The sequence below is a fragment of the Aptenodytes forsteri genome, unplaced genomic scaffold, assembly GCF_000699145.1.
Source record: "Aptenodytes forsteri isolate BGI_AS27 unplaced genomic scaffold, ASM69914v1 Scaffold118, whole genome shotgun sequence".
Lineage (NCBI taxonomy): Eukaryota > Metazoa > Chordata > Aves > Sphenisciformes > Spheniscidae > Aptenodytes > Aptenodytes forsteri.
In genome coordinates, this window is record NW_008795859.1 from 2596814 (window position 1) to 2616250 (window position 19437).

Below are 19437 nucleotides of genomic sequence, written 5' to 3' on the forward strand. Positions count from 1 at the left end.
GGCAGCGCGCCCCTTGGGGCGCTCGGCGGCTGTCAAGCCGTGCTGGAGCCTCTGCCGAAGTCTTGCTACGCGCGTTGTTTCCTGGACGCGTGGGACAACAAACGCGGTCGTTTGTGCGCGTTTTGCAGCAAAACGGTTGCTGTAAACCGCAGTTTGATCCGCTGTCCGGGGTGCCCGGTGCATTGTCGCTACGCCGTCATCGCCGATGCGTCCAACCGCCCTCTGTCCTGTCCGGCGAAGCTGGGAACGGCTGGTCGCGTCCGTGATACGCGCGTTGTTTCCTGGACGCGTGGGACAACAAACGCGGTCGTTTGTGCGCGTTTTGCAGCAAAACGGTTGCTGTAAACCGCAGTTTGATCCGCTGTCCGGGGTGCCCGGTGCATTGTCGCTACGCCGTCATCGCCGATGCGTCCAACCGCCCTCTGTCCTGTCCGGCGAAGCTGGGAACGGCTGGTCGCGTCCGTGACTGCGTTTAAGAAACGGGAGATTGGTGTCCTTACTGACACAGCTCTTCCGTAGTCTATGCTTAAAAATCATGAGCAAAGCTTTCCCCCCTCCCCGAATTAAAGCATTATTGTCTTAAGATCTTTTTTGCATCGTAAGGCAGGTGTTTCTTGGAGACTTTCTGCGCTAAGTGAAATCTCGAGAAAACTCTCTAGTATCTTCTAGGTTTAGTCTTGTTTTATAGCCGTAGCGTCAAGTAGTAGAAAGGCTTACCGTGAACGTGATTTTTCACCTTGACTTACCTATGAAGATCAGGCAGCTCGGAGAGTTGTCAGTCCTGGTTTCAAAGCAGGCGGTGCCCATATTAAACCCGCTGTTGAGTGAAGGCTCACTTCAGAACTAGGTAGTAGTTCTGCTAATTTTTGTGGCAGAAAAACCCGTTACTACCTTCTAGTGCCACCAAGTGGACATCTTTACTTGCCAATAAAAGCTTTCTTAAAGTTATTTTTATTTCAACAGTTATGTTCAAATTTTATGGATGTTTATTGCCGAGTGCCACTTCTTCACGTGCTGAAGTATTTCCTTTCAAATCAAATATTTCAAGCATAACAGCATGTGTTGTTTTAATTGCTTTACCTAATGGCTTGCTGAAGAGTGCCGTTTGACAGGAGGAGAATCTGACGTTCCTCGTTGTCCACGAGGATGATGCACACTTCCATGCGTGCTTTTCTGCCTTTGTTAATAACTTGACCTGGGGAAAATCACCATGTGAAGCAGCAGTTGAAAACCCGGTGGTCTGCTTACTCCTCCGATTCTTTTTCCTCCATCGAAGCCACACGATGGGCTATGTAGGAAGTTACGAGGGTAGAGCAGGATGGGCACGCTTGTTAACAGGATCAACGTGGAGTACTACTTCTGATTTGAAATGGAGTTTTCCACGTTTGCGGCATTAGACCACTCACCAAATCTTACGCGCACGAGAGCCCGACCTCAAAATTTGGAAACCACTGTTTTGGAGCAAGGTCAAAAGAGGAGTCTAGATCATGTAATCTGTTTAGATAAGGATTACTCTGTTTCCTGTACTAACCGAGCATTAAAAAGGAATGTCAGGAACTCAAAATCATAAATCAGTCGGTAGCTGTAAATACACATACCAGAGTTCTGCTGCGTACCGTTAGTCGGGCGTTTTCACTGAGCAGTCATGCATCATTCTTACAGGTAAAAATCCATCTTTCTGTTCTGACTTGTTTAAACTACTCGAGCTCTGTTCTGCCAGATCTGACTTCTGATACCCGTATCCTTGGGACAGAAATCGTTTGGTTTTTTTTTTCATTTTGTTTTCCCTCCACCTCCTCTTTGCAGCCTTCCATGACCGTAAGCCAGTGAACATGGGAAGCCAAGACGTTATTAGGCCAGTTACACTATGTAAATTTGCTGCTTCTTCCAGCGGGTTTCTTTTCAGTAGTTTAGAGCACTGTTTAAGGCAACCTCAGAGGAGGATTCCTGCACCCTCACTTGTCCTCCCTTGATGTAGTTCAAGCATGTGTCGACACGTGAATTGCAGGTACTGTTGCCAGCAAGACATAACCTGGGCGTGAGTGGAGCGTCTGCAAAGGCTTCCTGGTCAGGCGGTACACGTCAGACTGCAAGATAGAAATAGCCTCTCTTTCCTCTTCTTTTTTTTTCAGGTATCTTTAATATTTTCCAAGTGTTGGTAGGAGTACTAATTTATTTACTGTTTTCCAGATCGCTTTCTACAACAAAATAATAATCTTGACTATTTTAAGAAACCTAATTGCAATGAGGACTGAAATTCCATTCAGAATGGTAAATATTTCAAGGCAAACACCTATGAAACCAGTTCAAATATCCTTGAAAATAAATCTGAATAGCAAAATATCGCTCAAGACGTGCAGCTAAACTAGATCATCTTAAAACAAGGATTCTCATGGCAAACTCCATTCCCCACCTGTATTTCAGGTTTCATTGCAGAGAAACTGTGTCCTCGTTTCTGTATGAATGTGCCAAGTTTATTTCATTTTACATTCTTCCTGAGAGAAGTGCGAACACCATCGTGGAGACCATGGATTTTGAGGAAGCAGCAATTTTCTCTGCCCAGAGTGCCCTTACTTCAGGCAGCAGGAAAGAACAACTCTTTCAATCTCCTTGGACTATCTGAGGCAGAATTAAAAGAACAGTTTGTAAGAGGTGACGGCCCAGGAGGTCAAGCCACAAATAAGACAAACAACTGTGTTGTCTTGAAGCATATTCCATCTGGGATTGTAGTAAAGGTAATTATATTTTTTATTTCATTAAGTCACAAATTGCATCACGTCTTCCAAGTCTCCTTTCATAGTAAAGCATAATCACAGTGCAAATGTCATGGAGGAAAAGTTTCTATGTGTTGTAAAGAACCTCAGCAAGAAGCAGTTTTGGCGATCAGTAGATAAATAAACTTGGGGTCATAGCTGATCTTGCTGGCTTCCACAAGCAGTACTATTTTGTAGTTTTCAATAAAATGTATCTATCTTCACTGTAGCTGCCTTTCAGTGGCAGCTGTCGTATTCCTATCCCTCTTGTGAGTTAGTTAGAATGTCTTCCTTAACAAGTTGATCATGCTCACTTTGCATTCTTTTTAAGCATTACTCTTACCTGCTTCTTGTGGATTAATACTTTGAAATTTATCTTTGCTTCCTTATCACAAGGGGAAGACAGTTAAGTTAAACTCAGAAGAAGCTTTCCAAGGTAATATGGAAGCAATCTTATTCGCTGACAGAATTAAAGATTCATGCAAAAGCCAGTCTGATGAGTTACAGTAGCAAATAATTGTTAGGCAGCCTCTCCAAAATATATCACCTGGATACAAAAGTTCCAGCAGTTCTTGGCAGGGGGATGCTCTTGGCTTGGGGGAGAGGGAGTTACTTTACTGTAATGGCGGGAATATGTAGACTGAAAGGGAAAGCAGAAGAATTAAACAGGTTAAAGTTCCAGTAAAAATGTCCTATTGTATTTCTTCAGTGTCATCAAACAAGATCAGTGGAGCAGAACCGAAAGATAGCCAGAGAAATCCTGCAGGAAAAGGTTGACCTCTTCTACAAAGGTGAAGATAGCGATGTTTTTAAAGAGAAGAAAGCATCGGAGAAGAAGAAGCAAGAGAAAAAAAGAAGAGCAAAGGAAAACCTAGAAAGGAAGAAGCATTTTAAAGAGATGCAACAATTGCATAAGAAATAAACATATGTAATACTGACTTGCCCTAGTAGGGTAAGGGAAACATTTGTCATTATACCTAAACAATTTTCAAACTAACAGATGATGTAGAGCTTCATAAGCACAACTGAAATACTGAGTAGTGACCTGCTATTACTGTAAAACCGAAGTGATAAAAGCAGTCATGTATTCCTACTTCTGTCTCCCATTAATCACATCTAGCAATCAGTTTTTCTGCCAAGTTCAGAAGATGATAAACCAATCCTTGTTAAAAAGCAACTATAAACTTTCCACCATTGTTAATAGAGACAAAAAAAATTCAATAGATCTCCTTCTCCCCGGATGATACCTTATGCTGCTTTGTAGGAGTTCCAATACATACGGAGAACAGCCCTAAAAGGTTTTAACTTTCCATCCTTACTCAGGCAAGGCCTCTACTGACATAAATCCTTTATAAACAGTGACCAGGTTTGGATGCTGGTTCTGATGGTGTAAACAGACATGCTGACAGAAGAGACACCCGTCACTGGTTGCCTCCTTCAGATCTGTTAGCTTCAACAAATGCTCTGTCCTATTTAATTCTGAATGAAGTTTAAACAGAAGCTTTACAAATCTTGTCTGGAGTGGTGACGAGCCTTGGGGCGGGGAGGCGCTCCTGCAAGTGAGGGTTGGTCAGTCATGGTCAGTCATGTTCTTCCAGTTCAAAGGTGAAATTGGGTCATTACAGATAACGTGTATTGGAAGCTGCCTCCCAAGGCAACAGAATCCAGTTCATCCAAGCTGTGGAGTAATTAACTTTGCCTCTTACTACTGTGTTTGCTTCAAGTATCCACAGCTCCGTATGTATTAGATATCCCAGATATCCCATCTTCCTTAGGGTTTAGATTTGATTGTACAATAGTGAATTACAGTCATTTATTATGTTTATGCTGTGCTGCAGTTAAGCTGGGGCATTTTGGTATCTCCATTCATTTTGACAGCTTCCCATTTTATGCAAGTACATGGAGCTGCTTTTCCTTTGTTACTGTTACTTTGGAGCCACTAGTGCAGTATACTTTCCTATTTTGATCCTTTTAAGAACTCTTAATTGCTTAACCAAAACTTCTCTTTAATTTTGGACAGCACCCTCACCGGCTGCCACCAAGTTTTCACCCTCAGCAGTGAAGGGAGAGTGCTTCAAGAACCGAAGCCATAGCTTGTATTTTGAAAGCAATGGAGACTGCTAGCAACCTCTTACTACCGCCTTCTTACAGAGATCGACCGCATCCAGACCACACCACGGACAGAAACTCTCCAGCAATCTGCAGGCCCATTCCCTTGTCTGTTCATGAACTTGAGCCTCCTGCATGAAGGTTAAATCTTTATCTGTTGAGAGTTCTTGTTCATGGAGTATGAATCTGATTAAAGTGACTGTACATAGTTTTAATACAAACTGTTAATGAAAATAAGCTTTATTACGTCAAGTAATAAATACATACAAAGATGCAAATAACAGTTTTAGTAATTTATCCAGAATTTTCTTTTTTTTTTGGCAAACTTTAAACTGAAATCTCCAGCCTTAATGTAGAAATTAGCTTTCCAGGACCTTGTTATTATTTAATAGGTTTCCCTATTTTCCATATAACTCATGCACTTTAAATGGACTTCAAAGCACTAACAGTCATGCAAATGTTTATGCAAAACGAAGAAAAAAGGAAAAATAAGAGAAGGGGAAGGTTATTTCTAAGCAGGGTCTATGCTGTATGACAAATTGTGACTTAGCAGACTACTAGGTACAGCATGCTATTCTGCATTTATTAAAAAAAAATCCTTAGAGCTTATGTCAAACTTTGAAAGATTGACAGTTTGGGGTTAAGTGAATATAGTCAAAGGAAAAAAACAGAATTAAGACTGTGGCTGGATAAGAAGAGAACTGAAATATAGCCTGGGAGAGAAAGAGCATTCCTCTGCATGCAGTTCAGTTTTCATGTTTTAGAAACATTTTAGGGAGTTTTAACGTCTTTACAAAATGCAAACCCTCCATAAGTTGAAAAATCCTTGTTTTCTCATTCTTAACTATACATTTTTGTAAGGGCAAAACAAGGTAAAACATTCAAAATAAAGGAATTTGTCTGAATGTTTCAAGAGTCAAAAGGAATAAGTGTTACTTTTTCTTCATTAAGAGATGGAAAATCTTGCAACTGAATTAGTGGGCTAGGATCTTGCATTTCGTTCCGTCTCAGCCAAGCATTCCCGAACTAATCCTCTAGCATGAATAATGCCTGCAAAAGAATTAGACATATTTTAAATCATCTCATTCAGGTCACACTTGCAATGACAGTCCAGACAAAGGTTTACGTATTTCTGTCCCGAGTTGCCAAGGCTACCACAGCATGCCTCAGAAAAGGGAGCAATCCCTCGCTTCCCAAACATCAGCTGCTGCTAAACAAGTCTGCCTTCCCAAACTGGCATTATAAATTGAAAAAGGACTAAACCAGGAATGGGAGCATGATAAGATTTGTAGGTCTGCAGTGACAGGTATATCTTAATGTGCAATGCGGGCCTCTTTAAAATCAGAGACTGAACAGAAAGGAAAAAAAAAATCGTCTTACTTACCTGTGAGTTATTTTGCTACAATGGAGTGAAAAAAAATAGGAAGTTATTTGGGGAGTCGTTTTAACAAGCACTAAAAGTCTTAATACCTTGGAATAGTTCGCCTCTGAGAGGATGCATCAAAATGCAAGCCTTCATAATGCTGCTTAAACACAAGTTGTGTCTCTTGTAAGCGTAAGAAGAAATTTTTTATGGTGTGTGCAAAAAGTTACCTCCTAACACTGGCTCAGCTCCCAGTGTAAATCATCACCACTTTACATGCTGCCGTATCTACGCTCATCTGATAGACATAATGTGGAATTTTCCACTACAAGTCCTGTTGCCTTGAGTTCCAGCAATCTGGACCTTGATTCTTAATCCTGGAACTAAATCTAGATTCATGTTCACAGCACTGTTGAAAGAACAGAGCTTGAGATAGATTTTAAAATGAGAGACGGACAGATTTTTCTACAACAAATGAGGTTATATTTTACTGACAGGACAAGACAGAAGGCGGAGAAAGGACAGTAAGGCAATAGATGAGGTTTAATCTCTATTTAGAGATAATGGATTCTGTTTCTAGAAGGCTGCTAGCCCAGATCACAGCAATAGCCTTTACATCCAAGAAGTCCCAAGACTTGGGACTTGATGGGTGCGAGGTTTTGCAGAGGGTTAAATTGACACAGACAAGTAAAGCTGCATCCCACAGCTGTGGGATGCAGAAACGCGTACTCAAAGCAGTGCATTAGACCTGGATCTGGTGGCAGGACGCCCAGTTTATGCAGCAGAACTACCCTGAATTATGTAGAACACTGGGAATTTGGCCAATTTTAGAGGTCAGTAGCCTCTGTGCTCAGGAGCAGGTGGAGCTGGGGACAGGGACTTTATTCAGGAATAACCTCCACAAGGCCACAGAGGCTGCAGTCATGTGGTTACCCTCAATCACTTCTGCTCTCACAGTTGCACATGCTCCTTCAGCCATCAGACTCCCAAAATGGAAAGAGGTATGTTTGTGACCAAAAGATGGCAGCAAAAAGTATTTATTTGGGATTCTTTGCAACACTGGCAAGTCACAGTGGCAGCACTGAATCTTAAACCTATGTTAGCCAACAAACTAAATACTCACTGCAAGAAGCAGCAAAACAGCTTTTCCTCACCGAACTGAACCATTCAGTTCAGAGAACGTCTGCATCTCTCCCAGCCTCTCTCAAGTTGTCCCCATTAGCCTATTGCCATTCATGATCTATTAATACTGACTCAGGCAATGCAATAAAGAGAGACTCCAGCAACATTGATTTTAGCTGGGCCAGATTCCACTTACCACTCATCAGCAGACTTTATTGCATCCTTTCCCAGAACAGCTACTAGTCATTTTATTGCACGTCATGGCAGATATATTACTCTCCCATAATGGTTGAGCCTTAAATAAAGCTTTGTAGTCTTGGGTAAATGTAAGGGGGATTTGCAAGGTGGTGAAGTTAGTCTGTTACAATAACATTCCCATTCAGGGTTGAACACATGAGCCAAACTCAGCACAAGGACCAAGGAAGGGGAAGAAAAGGTGACTACATCATACTGGCAAAGGACAGAACTGCCAGCACAACTGTTGGGGATGGCCTTTCAGGGTCATTTCAGGAGCTGGAGCACTGGAATGTCCCATTGCTCCTTCAGAAATATCCCTCGCACGTCCCCTGCAGAGGACAATGTCAAGCTGATGTCAGCAGTGGGGCATGCAGGCGTTTCTTTTACACTGCAAGGAAAGGGCATTTATTACCCCTTTTAGCTGACAAAGCAAAGCTAGAGACCTCATCAGCCAGGCCTAAAAGCTCCTGTGTCCCTTACTAGTGGACCCTTAATGACATCCACTTGACAACAGGTAATGGAGCCTAAGCAGCCCAACACTCCACAGAGAGGAGGAACACGTATTTTTGACATCTCAGTCTCAACAGCCTTCACTGACAACCTTTTTTTTTTTGCAGCTCTTCTCTCCACCAGCCTCAGTGTGAATTACCACAATGTAGTATTTCTTTAGGCAAAATGCACTTTAGTAAAGACTCTTGGGTCAAGTAGATGGGTGATGTATATGAGAAAAAGTAAACAATGCTTGGTTGTATATTTTGGAGACTGGGGAGAAAAGGGAATTGAAGGGGCAAGTAAGTCACTAGGAACCTAGAAGCACATATCCATTAGACACCTTAAGGGTTCTAAAATAAGGTTTGAATTATTAACTGAAACTCCCCTTGTGCACATGAAACCCATTTGGTCACTGATTTATCTATCAAATGCAGCATGAATAGAGCATCCCAAGGTTTCAGTTGCTTGTTAACACACCTAGTTTAATGATGAGCTCAAGACAGCTGTCTCCTTTCAAAGGAAACAGTTGTCATGAAGCCATATACAAATAGTCAGTGCACAAAGTGTATGTGACAATTTTTTTTTAATAAATTTAAACATTACCTCTTTTTAGCCTCTCCATCGCACTTTTACTCCCAGCGTATGTGGGTCTAATCTCTTTTCCTAATTCTTCTATGATAGCTAGAAGTTCTGCATATTTGCTTTGCGGTACTTGACTGCTGCTGGTACCCTGTAGTTGAAAGTAGATTAATCTCAATTAAATACTGCTAAAAACAAAACAAAACAAACCAATTACAACAAACAGCAACTGGAAATTCATGGAGGACCAGAAATAGCCCTGGAAGCCACTTTTTAAAAAAATAAAATTTCAGGTTTATTATATAAACATGATTTTCTTTTTGCGGTTGCTGCTACAGTTGGACACAATGCTACATGCCCTTCAAAAACTGGGATCAACTGGGAGGATGCAGCTGCAAGACTGGGACCTTAGGTGGGACCGAAATTAGAAGAGTCCTGTAAGAACAGCAAACTGAGAACTGCTTATTTAACTCTCCCTCTGCTTTTTCAATGTTTAGGTGTATATTTTGTGGAGAATTTAGCTAGGCAGGGAGAGTGAGAAGCAGATATAAACAAAACTGCCCATATGATAAGGGAAATCCTATTAAGTCAAATACATTTCACAGAAAGTTTACTGCCAGATTCCTGAAGCAGCCCATAGGACTGTGTGTGACACACGCTTCATGAAACTAAATTTTAGAGTATAAATTTGCCAAAGAAAAACAGTATAGAAATAGTCATTTTTTAACAAATAATTTTAAAATATGTTAGAGCTCTTACTATCAGAACATAACTCAAGACATGTTTCACTGTGACTCAGAAGGGATGGGACTAACAGTTAATTAGTAACCAACCTCACTCAGCACTCTGCTTAGTCTAATTTGATCCCAAGACATGTGCGATGAATCAGTCTGCCATTTGGGTTTGATTTCAAATCTTGGTGGGAGGGAGGAACACCTCAGATTACAGGCCACAATCCATGCTACTATGCAAACGTAGGGTCAGTGATCTGATTAAAGAAGAACAACAAGCAGAGCTGTACCTGCATCCCTTGTGTATAGCCTAGAGATGGGGGTCCGTAATCATTTATAAGCTGTCGGTATTGCGCAGATGTTGCCATACTTGTGGAGGGAGAGTGAACACTCCCAGCTGTAAGAGGAAAGAAAAAAAAAAAATCTGTTATTATCTAAAGACTAATTAGTCTGTTACACTGGGACACATTTTAGATCACTTTTTTCTAAAGCTGTGACCTCTCACCTTTGTCTAAGCCCACTAATGCCATTTCAGAGTGACACTATTTGCTAGGAAGAGAATGGTTAAATTAATGCTTCTCTAACATTTGCTGTACATTTGAAAATAGCACAGCCTGCAACATTATCAGTGCAAATTGTTTGCCTAAAAGTGAAACAGAGTGTAGCATGACAGGTTGTTCTGCCTAGACAAACTGTAAATATTAAGGAGCCCTATTTTTGCATATATACATTCCACATAGATGAGTCTAATGTACTATACTATTTTTACTTTTTCAGTGCAAGTTATCTGAAAGTAATTTTGCAACTCAAAGTGTCATCACATGGTCAATGCAAGTTACCCTCAGTACTATTTTCAGCCAATGCCAAAACTATTCATAGGGAACAGTCAGTTGAGGTATATCAGATCTGCTGCTCATTGTACGACATCGGAGGCGAAGAGTGCTACCATTATTCCTCTTTGTGTTGTATCAAATGTTTTTAGCCAGTCATATTGTGGATATCAAATGTTTTTAGCCAGTCATATTGTGCTATATAAGTAAACCAAAGGAAAAATAACATCACTTCAGGTTATGGTTACTTTTTCAAAAGTTATAAAAGATTATATTCAGATCTACAGGGTTTTGAGTCAGCTAAGAGTTACAGAAACAGACTCTAATGTGATCATTGCCAAACTGCTCCAGAAATGAACAATCAAAACACTTGTTCCCCCTTGCCCCGCAATGGTAAGAATTCGGGTTTGAGAAACAGCTTTTAGATTTTTCTTAGGGGGCTTAATTATGCTCCCCATTTCACAACAGTGTTAGAGGACCTGCCGGTTATGGACTGTACACTCAGGACTAAGGGAGCATTACACCATTCAACTTGCTCACTCTTGCAGCTGAAGTGCCCCTGCATCCACTGATGCTGCTGTCTTTGCCTGTAGGCACAGACACAGACTGCCTGCTGTCTGAAAAAATCTTCCCCCCTTACAAACTCCTTTGCTGAAAATTCCCAACGGTCTTTCATATGAGGAACAGATCTCATTTACCAGCCTTCATTTAAATCTAAATTAGACTGATGCTAAAAGTCACCAGGGCTCAGAACTATGTAAATCTGTAGCTTTGTTTTAAAGTTGCAAGTGATTTCATTCATACTTTCCCCTCACTACAAAAAGAAAGAGCCAGCAGTTACACTGTAAAAAGCACTGCTGAACATAGTGGAACAGACTCTTGTCCTCAGTTGGGAAGTCTCTTTCCACCTCAGAATTAATCACAGGATACCACTGTGGTGTTGTCTTCATTACAAGAAGAGAGTCCGTTCTTAATTTTAACAAGTTAACCAGATGTGAAAGCCTAAAAAAGGCAAATTGGGCTGGTCACTAGGTCACCTTAAAAAAAGCAAGGTTTCTCTTTGTCTTTAACTAAGCTGCTAAAATTTTATGGCATTACAATCTGCATTTCTGTTGCTAAGGTTTCACATGGAGCTAATTGTCACATTTTGCTAAAGCACAGTAAAAAACAGAAAAAAACTAAACAACACATCCATAGGGTGTACAGCACTGTGAAGGAACACCACAGTTGTCAGCTATTCTCTCAATTAGTTCTTCACATTATCAGCTCAAAATACATGCACAATTGTAAGATTTCTGTATGTACAACTCAGTCAATATTTCAAGTCCAGATGACTGAATTTCAACAGTTACCAAACATGACACAACAGCAAACTGCATCTTTCCTCCAAGGACTTCAAAATGCTTCAAAAACATTAATGAGCCCCTTGTGCTGCAAGGTAAGAAGGTTTAATTACCTCAATTAAGTAGAGAAAGACTTAAGCGATTTTTCCTCATGTACAATAAAACAAAAGACCCATCCTGCAAAGACTTGTTCCTGAACTGTTACTGCAAGCAATCACATACAAGACCTGGGAGCTCCAAACTGGTTCAGAATTAAGGGAAGGACTCCGATGACCAGGCTCAGGAATCCTGCTCTACCCACTGAACAAACCTTAGCTGCAGCCCATGCAAAACAAAAAACAATTTATCGCCACCATATTGGTTAATGATAATATAGTACAGATAATTCAGTGATTGTTTCAGATTACATTGATTTAAGCAATGACACGTGCTTGGTCTGCACAAAATAACACAGCAGGGTATGTCTAGGTAAGAAAGAAAACCCTACAAGAAACGTGATGTGCCAGGAAAAAGGGGCTGACCAAAAAGTTTCACAGATGTGAAATCCAGCAACATACGGCGCTGCAGCGGACAGTAGTTGGTCTCAGCGTGGGAGCTCGAATCCAGCAGTGACTCAGTCAACACTGAATGACAAAAACAAACAAGAACTTTCAGTAGGCAACTCTGAGTAAGAACCTGCCACCGGAGTTGGAGCATGGCTCCTGATTTGAATTAGCAGTCAGATCAGTAGAGTGGCGTCGCTTCGGCAGCCAGGGGTGCTGTATTGTCTACTGTACCCACGACATATGCAGAGCTGTGCTGCAGACACTAGAGGCCATTGCTGAGTACGGCATGCCCTGCCAAATGACAGATCGTGGTAACCATGGTGAGTTTACCCGTTTCTTTGCAGTCTGCATCAAAAATGTAATAAGACATAATGCCATGCGCCGACCACTTTATCAGCAGCAGCAGGCCCAGAGAACAAAGAAAAGGATTTGACTTGGCCATGGTACCAGCTTCCATACACCCATGTCAGAAGTTGTGCCAGTCAAACTCAGCCAGAGGGGGGGAAAAATGAAAAATCCTTGATTTCACCTCAATTTAAGATGATGCGATCATGAAAACGAAATTAATTGTGGGGGTATTAGTATCTCACAGGGTAACGGACCTTGAGGTTTTTGACCTATCACTTTGTATGTTAATTTCAAGGAGAAGCCCTGGGTCTTGGATGACTATTACTCAATTAACCCAAAATACATCTGCATGTCTGAACATCCTGTGTATCTCAGATTAAAAAAAAAAATAAAATAAATCACTAGCTATTGCTATTATAGTTAGCAAGAAAAACTAGGCCAGGAATTCTCACAGTCAATACCTAGTCAAAAATCAGTGTGATGACTAGGTATTCACTAGAGAGAAAAAAAGGAGGGGAAATCTAAATTGAGGCTTGTTCTCTCACGTATAAAATAAATCACTACTATTGCTATTATAGTTAGCAAGAAAAACTAGGCCAGGAATTCTCACAGTCAATACCTAGTCAAAAATCAGTGTGATGACTAGGTATTCACTAGAGAGAAAAAAAGGAGGGGGAATCTAAATTGAGGCTTGTTCTCTCACGTTAAAATGACAATGGAGACAAGACAGTTAAGAATTGACAGAATCGAAAAGGGAGTGTGCTTGGTACTGAATTTAAGTGACACCCTGTATCACATCCCAAATTGTCTTAGTGCTTTCTGCTGTTTAAAACCTAAATTAATATACACACTTTCCCCCCTCCACTTTCCTAATTAAATGTACACAAAACCTTTTATACACCCATTTATTCTTGTGCCAACAATGTCTTTTATTTCTGTATTCAAACAGAAGACTGCCAGAAGCATTCTTCCCCACAAAAATATAGTGATTTTCTTGTTAATCAATATTAAGCTTTATTAATTGGGGGGGGGAATGTCTAACAATACAGCAAACAGAAATGAGATTTTTGTGTCAAAATCTCTTCCTTCCAGCAGTCTCTCTGAGCCCAAATTAACACCCTGGGAGACAAAGGATCTAGAATCAATCTTTGTTTGCCTAAACTCCCACTGACCAGGACTCTTCCCATTAATTTCTGATAGGTTTGTAGGGATCCCTTCAGCTCCTTTGCTACTGTCTCCAAGCCTGAGCAATGATACCAATTTGCTGATCTAAGTTTTAATTCTTAATTCTACTGCTGCTGCTTGCTGGAAAAATAACTGGGAAGGCAGCTTACTGCGCACCCTGCAAGGAAGCAGTGGGAGCAGGAACACTGGAGTACACTCACCTGATCCACTCCCAGCAGATGCCATGGCATCTACACAGCTCAACTGCCACCCTGTTTTACTCTCACAAACAGCAAAGTAAAATCAGGAATACTTACTGAACTCACCGAGTTACTCATGTAGAACTGACTTAGAGAAGCCAACCCCATTGGATATGTGTTTCTCTACTACCCTGTACTTTGTAAGGTCCTGTAAAACTGCATAGGCAAACTCCTGCCATTTTACAAACTCTTTCTACACATTAACATGACAGCATATAAGAAGAGATCTGTAGCCTGGAGTTTATCCAAGGTACACGGTATAGTCTGTAGAATCTCACTGCTTCTACCTCTATTTCACAGTCTCTTCAAGCTGAGGCTGCTTGCAACATAAAGGCTGTTGCCATTTATGTGGCTAGCAGTCATCACCTCTTTATATAGAGCCCAGTGCTGGAGGTTACCACCTCTGCCACACAACTGGAGGACATTCCTCATCTGCTTCAGACAACGGCAGTTTGATTCTCGATGGTATGCGGTACAAGACAACCAGGATGGAATATTTTAACTGAGAGGATATAAATTCTTCTGTCCTCAACTGGACAACTTTGCAAGAAAACACATGAGAAATGTTCACGTAAGCTGCTCTGCCAATGTACATTGTGAGGCATCTTCAAGCACAAGGGGAGCGGCAACATCTTCAACCAGCACAGCCATTTCTGCAGCGAGTATCTGAACACAGCCTGAATTACAGTTGCAGTGTTTTGGCTGACTACAAGAATACTTGATTCCTTAGCCCTCTGCGCACTTTGGTTTAAGTTCAACAAGAACTCCTTGGCATCCATGGGACACCACATGCATGTCTACACAAGTAGATCTACTGCATAGCCAAGCCACACACTGAACTCTACAGGAGTTGCCAACCCAGAGCGAAAACAGACAGCCCCCATTTCCCCCAGACTTCCAATAATTTTTTTAATTTAAAATAATGGACCCTGTTCTCATTTGCACAAAACATTCCTTATAGCACTGGCTGTGGAAGTTGTATTTTCACCCACTATTTCCCCCTTAAACAGCCCTTGTGGTAGAAACAGACCTTTCTTTGAATAAAACTATCTCCTTTTAAAAAAAATCCAGTGTGCACACACATAAATATGTTCTCAAGAACTAGGACATTCTTTATCGTAACAGCCAGAGGCCTTGCTCTTTTGATCTGTCACACTCTGGGCCTTTCCTCCAGTACGCTCATTCTATTTAATCTTTCCATGTGGATAATGGTCATGTTTTATGTCTCCTCTTCCTACACCCCCCCTTTTTTTTTAATCAGAAAAACAAAACACAGTCACTTGGACTCCCCACCATTCTTCTTTTCTAGCTTAAGACACAGGATATTTCTGCACTAGCAAGTTATTTGGCACAACAGGAAAGGATCAAAAGATGAAAGCATGTGGTACGTGTACACCACATGTAGTTGGGGTGAGTGGGTACGACTTTAGATTTTAGTCTGGTCCCCCAGACTATGTGTCTGTATCGTGGGTATGGTTCAAAGCTGTCCAATCTTTGGTTTGGACCCCTGTGTTCCCATTAAGGGATGGAGCATCAGTGTTGCACAACTGGAGCAGAGCTTCTGGTTTACTTTTATCCAAAAAGAATAAAGTTAGCATGAACCAAACCCACTCTGCAACTCAACCAACATGTGATGGGTGGGGATGATGAGGAGATTTGCTGATTGTGAAAACCATACCATTGCTCTGAAGCTAAATACTCAGGTAGACAAAGCCAAAAATGCCAGTTTTCTAAATGTCCAAACAAGTCCACTTGAAAATTGCTAATTCTGAAACATGTTTAGCGTGCTTCTTTTCAGATCATTTTTAACTTCACATGGACTTCAAGAGATCAGGGAACCAGCACATTTCAGTTTGAATCGGAGGGGGGAGTGTATTTCCTAGAAATTATCCCCTCTGCTAAGGCATGAACACTTTGCTCTCTGCTCTGCCTACAAAAAGTAGTCTTTCCAGTACTCCCACTCCAAAAACAACTTCTCAATATGGACAACAATATCAAACATCAGCTGTCTCTGTAAAGGGCGACAAGCAAGCCATTTGCTCATGCAAGTCTGCACTGCAGGCTTAATAATATAAGGAATGGCCTAGTGTGCTTGGTATCATTTCTCAGGACTGAATGAAATCAGTCTCTCCAGTTGCAAGCTACAGCCCCAGTTAGGGATATTATTTTCATTTCACCTCTCAGTGAGAATTTGCACTTTTCGCCAAGAAACTTCTGGTCGCTGTGAGGTGCGCCAGGTGCACCGACAGCTCTGTTGGTCCTCAGCTACAGCAGTACCTGTTGGACAGGTCACCACTTGTTCATGTGGAGCCAAGACGCAGCTCCTTCCCTTGTCACAGTCTGCTGGAATTTGTTTTTCCAGATCCTACATACAACAGTTTTTAAGCTTTTTTACAGGAACAGGGTTTTGTCTTGAAACCTGACATTTCTGCAAGAATTAGAATAAAACCACAGGAAAATCCCAAGCTGTTTCTGCTGGCTTCTGTATCTTAAAACTACTTTTCTCTGACCTGTGCATACTCTGAACAAAATAGGAATGCTGAATATCCACAGAGCCAGAAAACACATGGTAACAAGGGGAAAGACAAACTACAGACCAGTTCACAGCTGGTGTAAATTTCTCTGGTTCCACTGAAGTTAATGGAGATGCTCTACTTCACCTCAGCTCAGCAGCTGGCCCTCTTACAGAGAAGTAGAATTAAACAATATGAAACACAAGACAGACGAGGAGGAAACTACTTTGCAGGATTCAGTATGATAAGCAAGAGAATACAAACAAATCAAAACATGGCTGTTAAAAAGGGTAACAGAGGTTCCCCTGGGACACTGCAGGGTCAGGTGAGGCTGGGAAGGTAGAACCACAGCACCGCAGGTCCCTAACAGAGCGCCTTTTTACCGCCCAGACAGAGAAGGTGCTTGTGCAGGAGATTAAATAGGGTTCCCCAAGCACAGTTTGGAACTGACAGCCTGGGGTGCTACACACAGGGGCCCAATTCCCAGAGCACGGGCCCTCCAGGAAGGTGACTGATAATTCAGACAAAACACTGCAAGCCTGGTTGCAGACACCCTGGGCCAAGTGTCACCACGGACCTGGGCAATGGGGAAGAGGAATAGGCACCAAATTCTGCTGTAACAACACATCCTTCTTCCCTCAGCCTGGTGTAAGGCAGAGGAGTCAGCACCCGGATGCTTCCAGCATCCTGAGTCACTTGTGGAACAGCTGCATTTTCCTCACCCGCAGTCATCCCCTGATCTGCCGACAACCCACGGAGGCTTCCTCCCCGTATTTCCTCCCCCCCAAACAGCTCCTCTCCTTCAGGACTTCAGTCCAGTTTTTGAGTCCCCAACATGCTCCCGTGCAAGAACAGAGCACAGTCACCCACCAACCACAACTGCTCCATCTCACTGATCCACTTACTGAGCACAGTTTAAACATGATTTTGCAGAGTGGCAACTCTCAGCCTAAACTTGAAAGGAGTTAGCTCTGCAGCAAGGACGCAGCTCCAAGAGCTGAGTCGACGCTGCCTTTCCAAATACTCCTGCACCAGAAGCCCTGCACTGCAGGGAAGCAGCATTACCTCCCAGAGGAAAATCCCTGTGAGATCCACAGCTGGCCAGAGCCCTCCGTCGGCCGAGACCAAAATATTCAGCATTCATACAGAGAGGCTTCTGCAGGGCTGATTTCAGGCCAAAAGGGACAGATTTCCTGTTTTCCTCTCCTCTGCAGGACGGGGCGGGGGGAGTCCTTCACCCCAGGTTTGGAAGCAAAACTAGGATTTCTACTCCTGGCTGAGGGGCATTTAATTTAAGCACAATAGAGAAGCAATCTCCTTCAACTCAGAATTAAGCTCCAGAAAGGAGGGGGACATTTGCAGTCATATCACTCTGAACGCGATATGTGCAACTGCAAGGACTGCTTTGTCTAACTCCCTTGGCCTTAGGCCACGGTGCTGGCAATACCACTAGCTAGAGGAAGAGCTGGTGCGTGAGGATAATGGCAGAAGACAGGGAGGGAAGAGAGAGCCCATTTTGGATTCAGAGGAGGACGTTCTTTCATTGAAAAGATTCTGGGGGTGTTGAGGATGATCCGAACTCAGAAGAGAGGACAACTTAGACAGGAATAGTTCCAGCATGACAGCAAACTGCTGCTAACTTGCCATTATGAGGAAAAAAGGAGCGGGGAGGAGGGAAGGGAAAGATAAAACTGCATGAAAGAATCTAAAACCCTGATCGCAGCCAGAGCGTTAGAAAGCACACAGACACGGCAGCAAGAGGACTGGAGACAGAAACTTCACCACTCAGCTCACATTGTGAGCGGCATGTCTGACCCGGGATTTTGCAGTCCTCACTCGCCGAGCAGCCAGACTCGGATCCCCCCCATAGCATGACCTAATCCCCACCCCTCACCCACCATCGCAAAATACCACCTTTGTTTTCCCTGCAATTTTACGGCTGTTCCGGAGAGCAAGGCACAGGTTCTCATGGGAGCCAACAGCAGAACAGTTTCCCTTGCTAGGCTTTGTTTTGTTTCTTTTTTCCTCCGGTGACACTTCTGCTTTTTGTCAAAAAATCCTTAGCACAGCCCCTGCTTCCTGACCCCTTTGCAGAGCAGCACTCGGGCCCACGGTGCTCCCCACACACGACCCAGGCACACCGAGCCTTTACACGCTCGCAGCCCCACCGAGCTCAGCTCCACACAGGATCAAAGTGACTGAGGCACAGGGACCTCGGTTCATCCACCAGCTGGTGACGATTCCTTGCAGTAAAATAAGATTGCCGCTCTCTTGGTAGCTAGAATAGAGGTGCATCTTGTTGATCCCTTTCGTTCATCAATCTCCCAGGACTACAACCACAAACGGCGCTGTAAAAATCGCCGAGGCAGATTTCCCTCCCTCCTAAACCCAACTGCAAAACTTTCCCTTCTCAAAAAAAAAAAAAAAAAAAAGAAATCAGCCTGATTTCTGGCTGCGGATGGTCTGATGCCAGCCCTGCAGGCTGGGGCTGCAGGGAAGGGAGACAGGAATATTATTTTTTTAAGTCAGAACCAACTTCTCCATTTTGGTTCTGTTTAATACTAGCCGACGCGCACAGATTAGCGAGATCCCCTCCAAATATCCCACAGCGAAGCAATTGCTGCTGCGGCTTTGTTCAGACTGCACCGATTTACACACTCCCCGCGACAGAGACCCACTTTCACAGCAAACACCTCAGCACAAGAAAAAACACTCGCCTGCTGTTACCTTCGGAAATCGGGGTGGAAAAAAAAAAGGGGGGGAATGTAATTAAAAAAAAAAAGTTAATGCCATCAAGGAAACTTTTTAAGAGAGGAAAGTTGGAAAGACTCCTGTACAGATCCAAGGAAGAGGAATAATTTTTAAAAAGGGCTTTTGTAAGAAATAAAGAGCAACTGCTGCCTCCCCCTTCCAAAAATCTCGAGCGAGCAGAGGGTGCTCGTCCGCCCGGGCTGCTCCGCGAAGCCGGGAGACTCTGAGGGGGGGAGCGGGGACCGAGGCCCCCCTGAAGCGCTGGCGGCCCTCCCGGCGGCGGGGGGGAGGGGGCCG

At 42.8% G+C, this 19437-nt stretch overlaps 2 protein-coding genes across 3 annotated transcripts in view; one reads left to right on the forward strand and one right to left on the reverse strand.

Moving 5' to 3' along the window:
• CUNH12orf65 (chromosome unknown C12orf65 homolog) overlaps nucleotides 1-5551 on the forward strand; it is a 5775-nt gene extending 224 nt beyond the window's left edge. Inside the window, exons 2-4 of the mRNA XM_009283921.2 lie at nucleotides 2425-2735; nucleotides 3463-3705; nucleotides 4774-5551. Coding sequence (XP_009282196.1) covers nucleotides 2460-2735; nucleotides 3463-3675 — 489 coding nt within the window. The 5' untranslated portion in view covers nucleotides 2425-2459 and the 3' untranslated portion in view covers nucleotides 3676-3705; nucleotides 4774-5551. The remainder of the gene's footprint in view (nucleotides 1-2424; nucleotides 2736-3462; nucleotides 3706-4773) is intronic.
• The window catches only part of CDK2AP1 (cyclin dependent kinase 2 associated protein 1), a 15069-nt gene continuing 717 nt past the window's right edge, over nucleotides 5086-19437 (reverse strand). The window contains exons 1-4 of one of the 2 annotated variants that reach the window (XM_009283920.2): nucleotides 19107-19262; nucleotides 9677-9783; nucleotides 8680-8806; nucleotides 5086-5912 (exon numbers count right to left, since the gene is read on the reverse strand). In XM_009283920.2, the coding sequence (XP_009282195.1) occupies nucleotides 5845-5912; nucleotides 8680-8806; nucleotides 9677-9754 (273 nt within the window). In that variant the 5' untranslated portion in view covers nucleotides 9755-9783; nucleotides 19107-19262 and the 3' untranslated portion in view covers nucleotides 5086-5844. Of the gene's footprint in view, nucleotides 5913-8679; nucleotides 8807-9676; nucleotides 9784-19106; nucleotides 19263-19437 lie in introns of those variants that run through there. The other variant, XM_009283919.2, reaches the window with a different exon arrangement.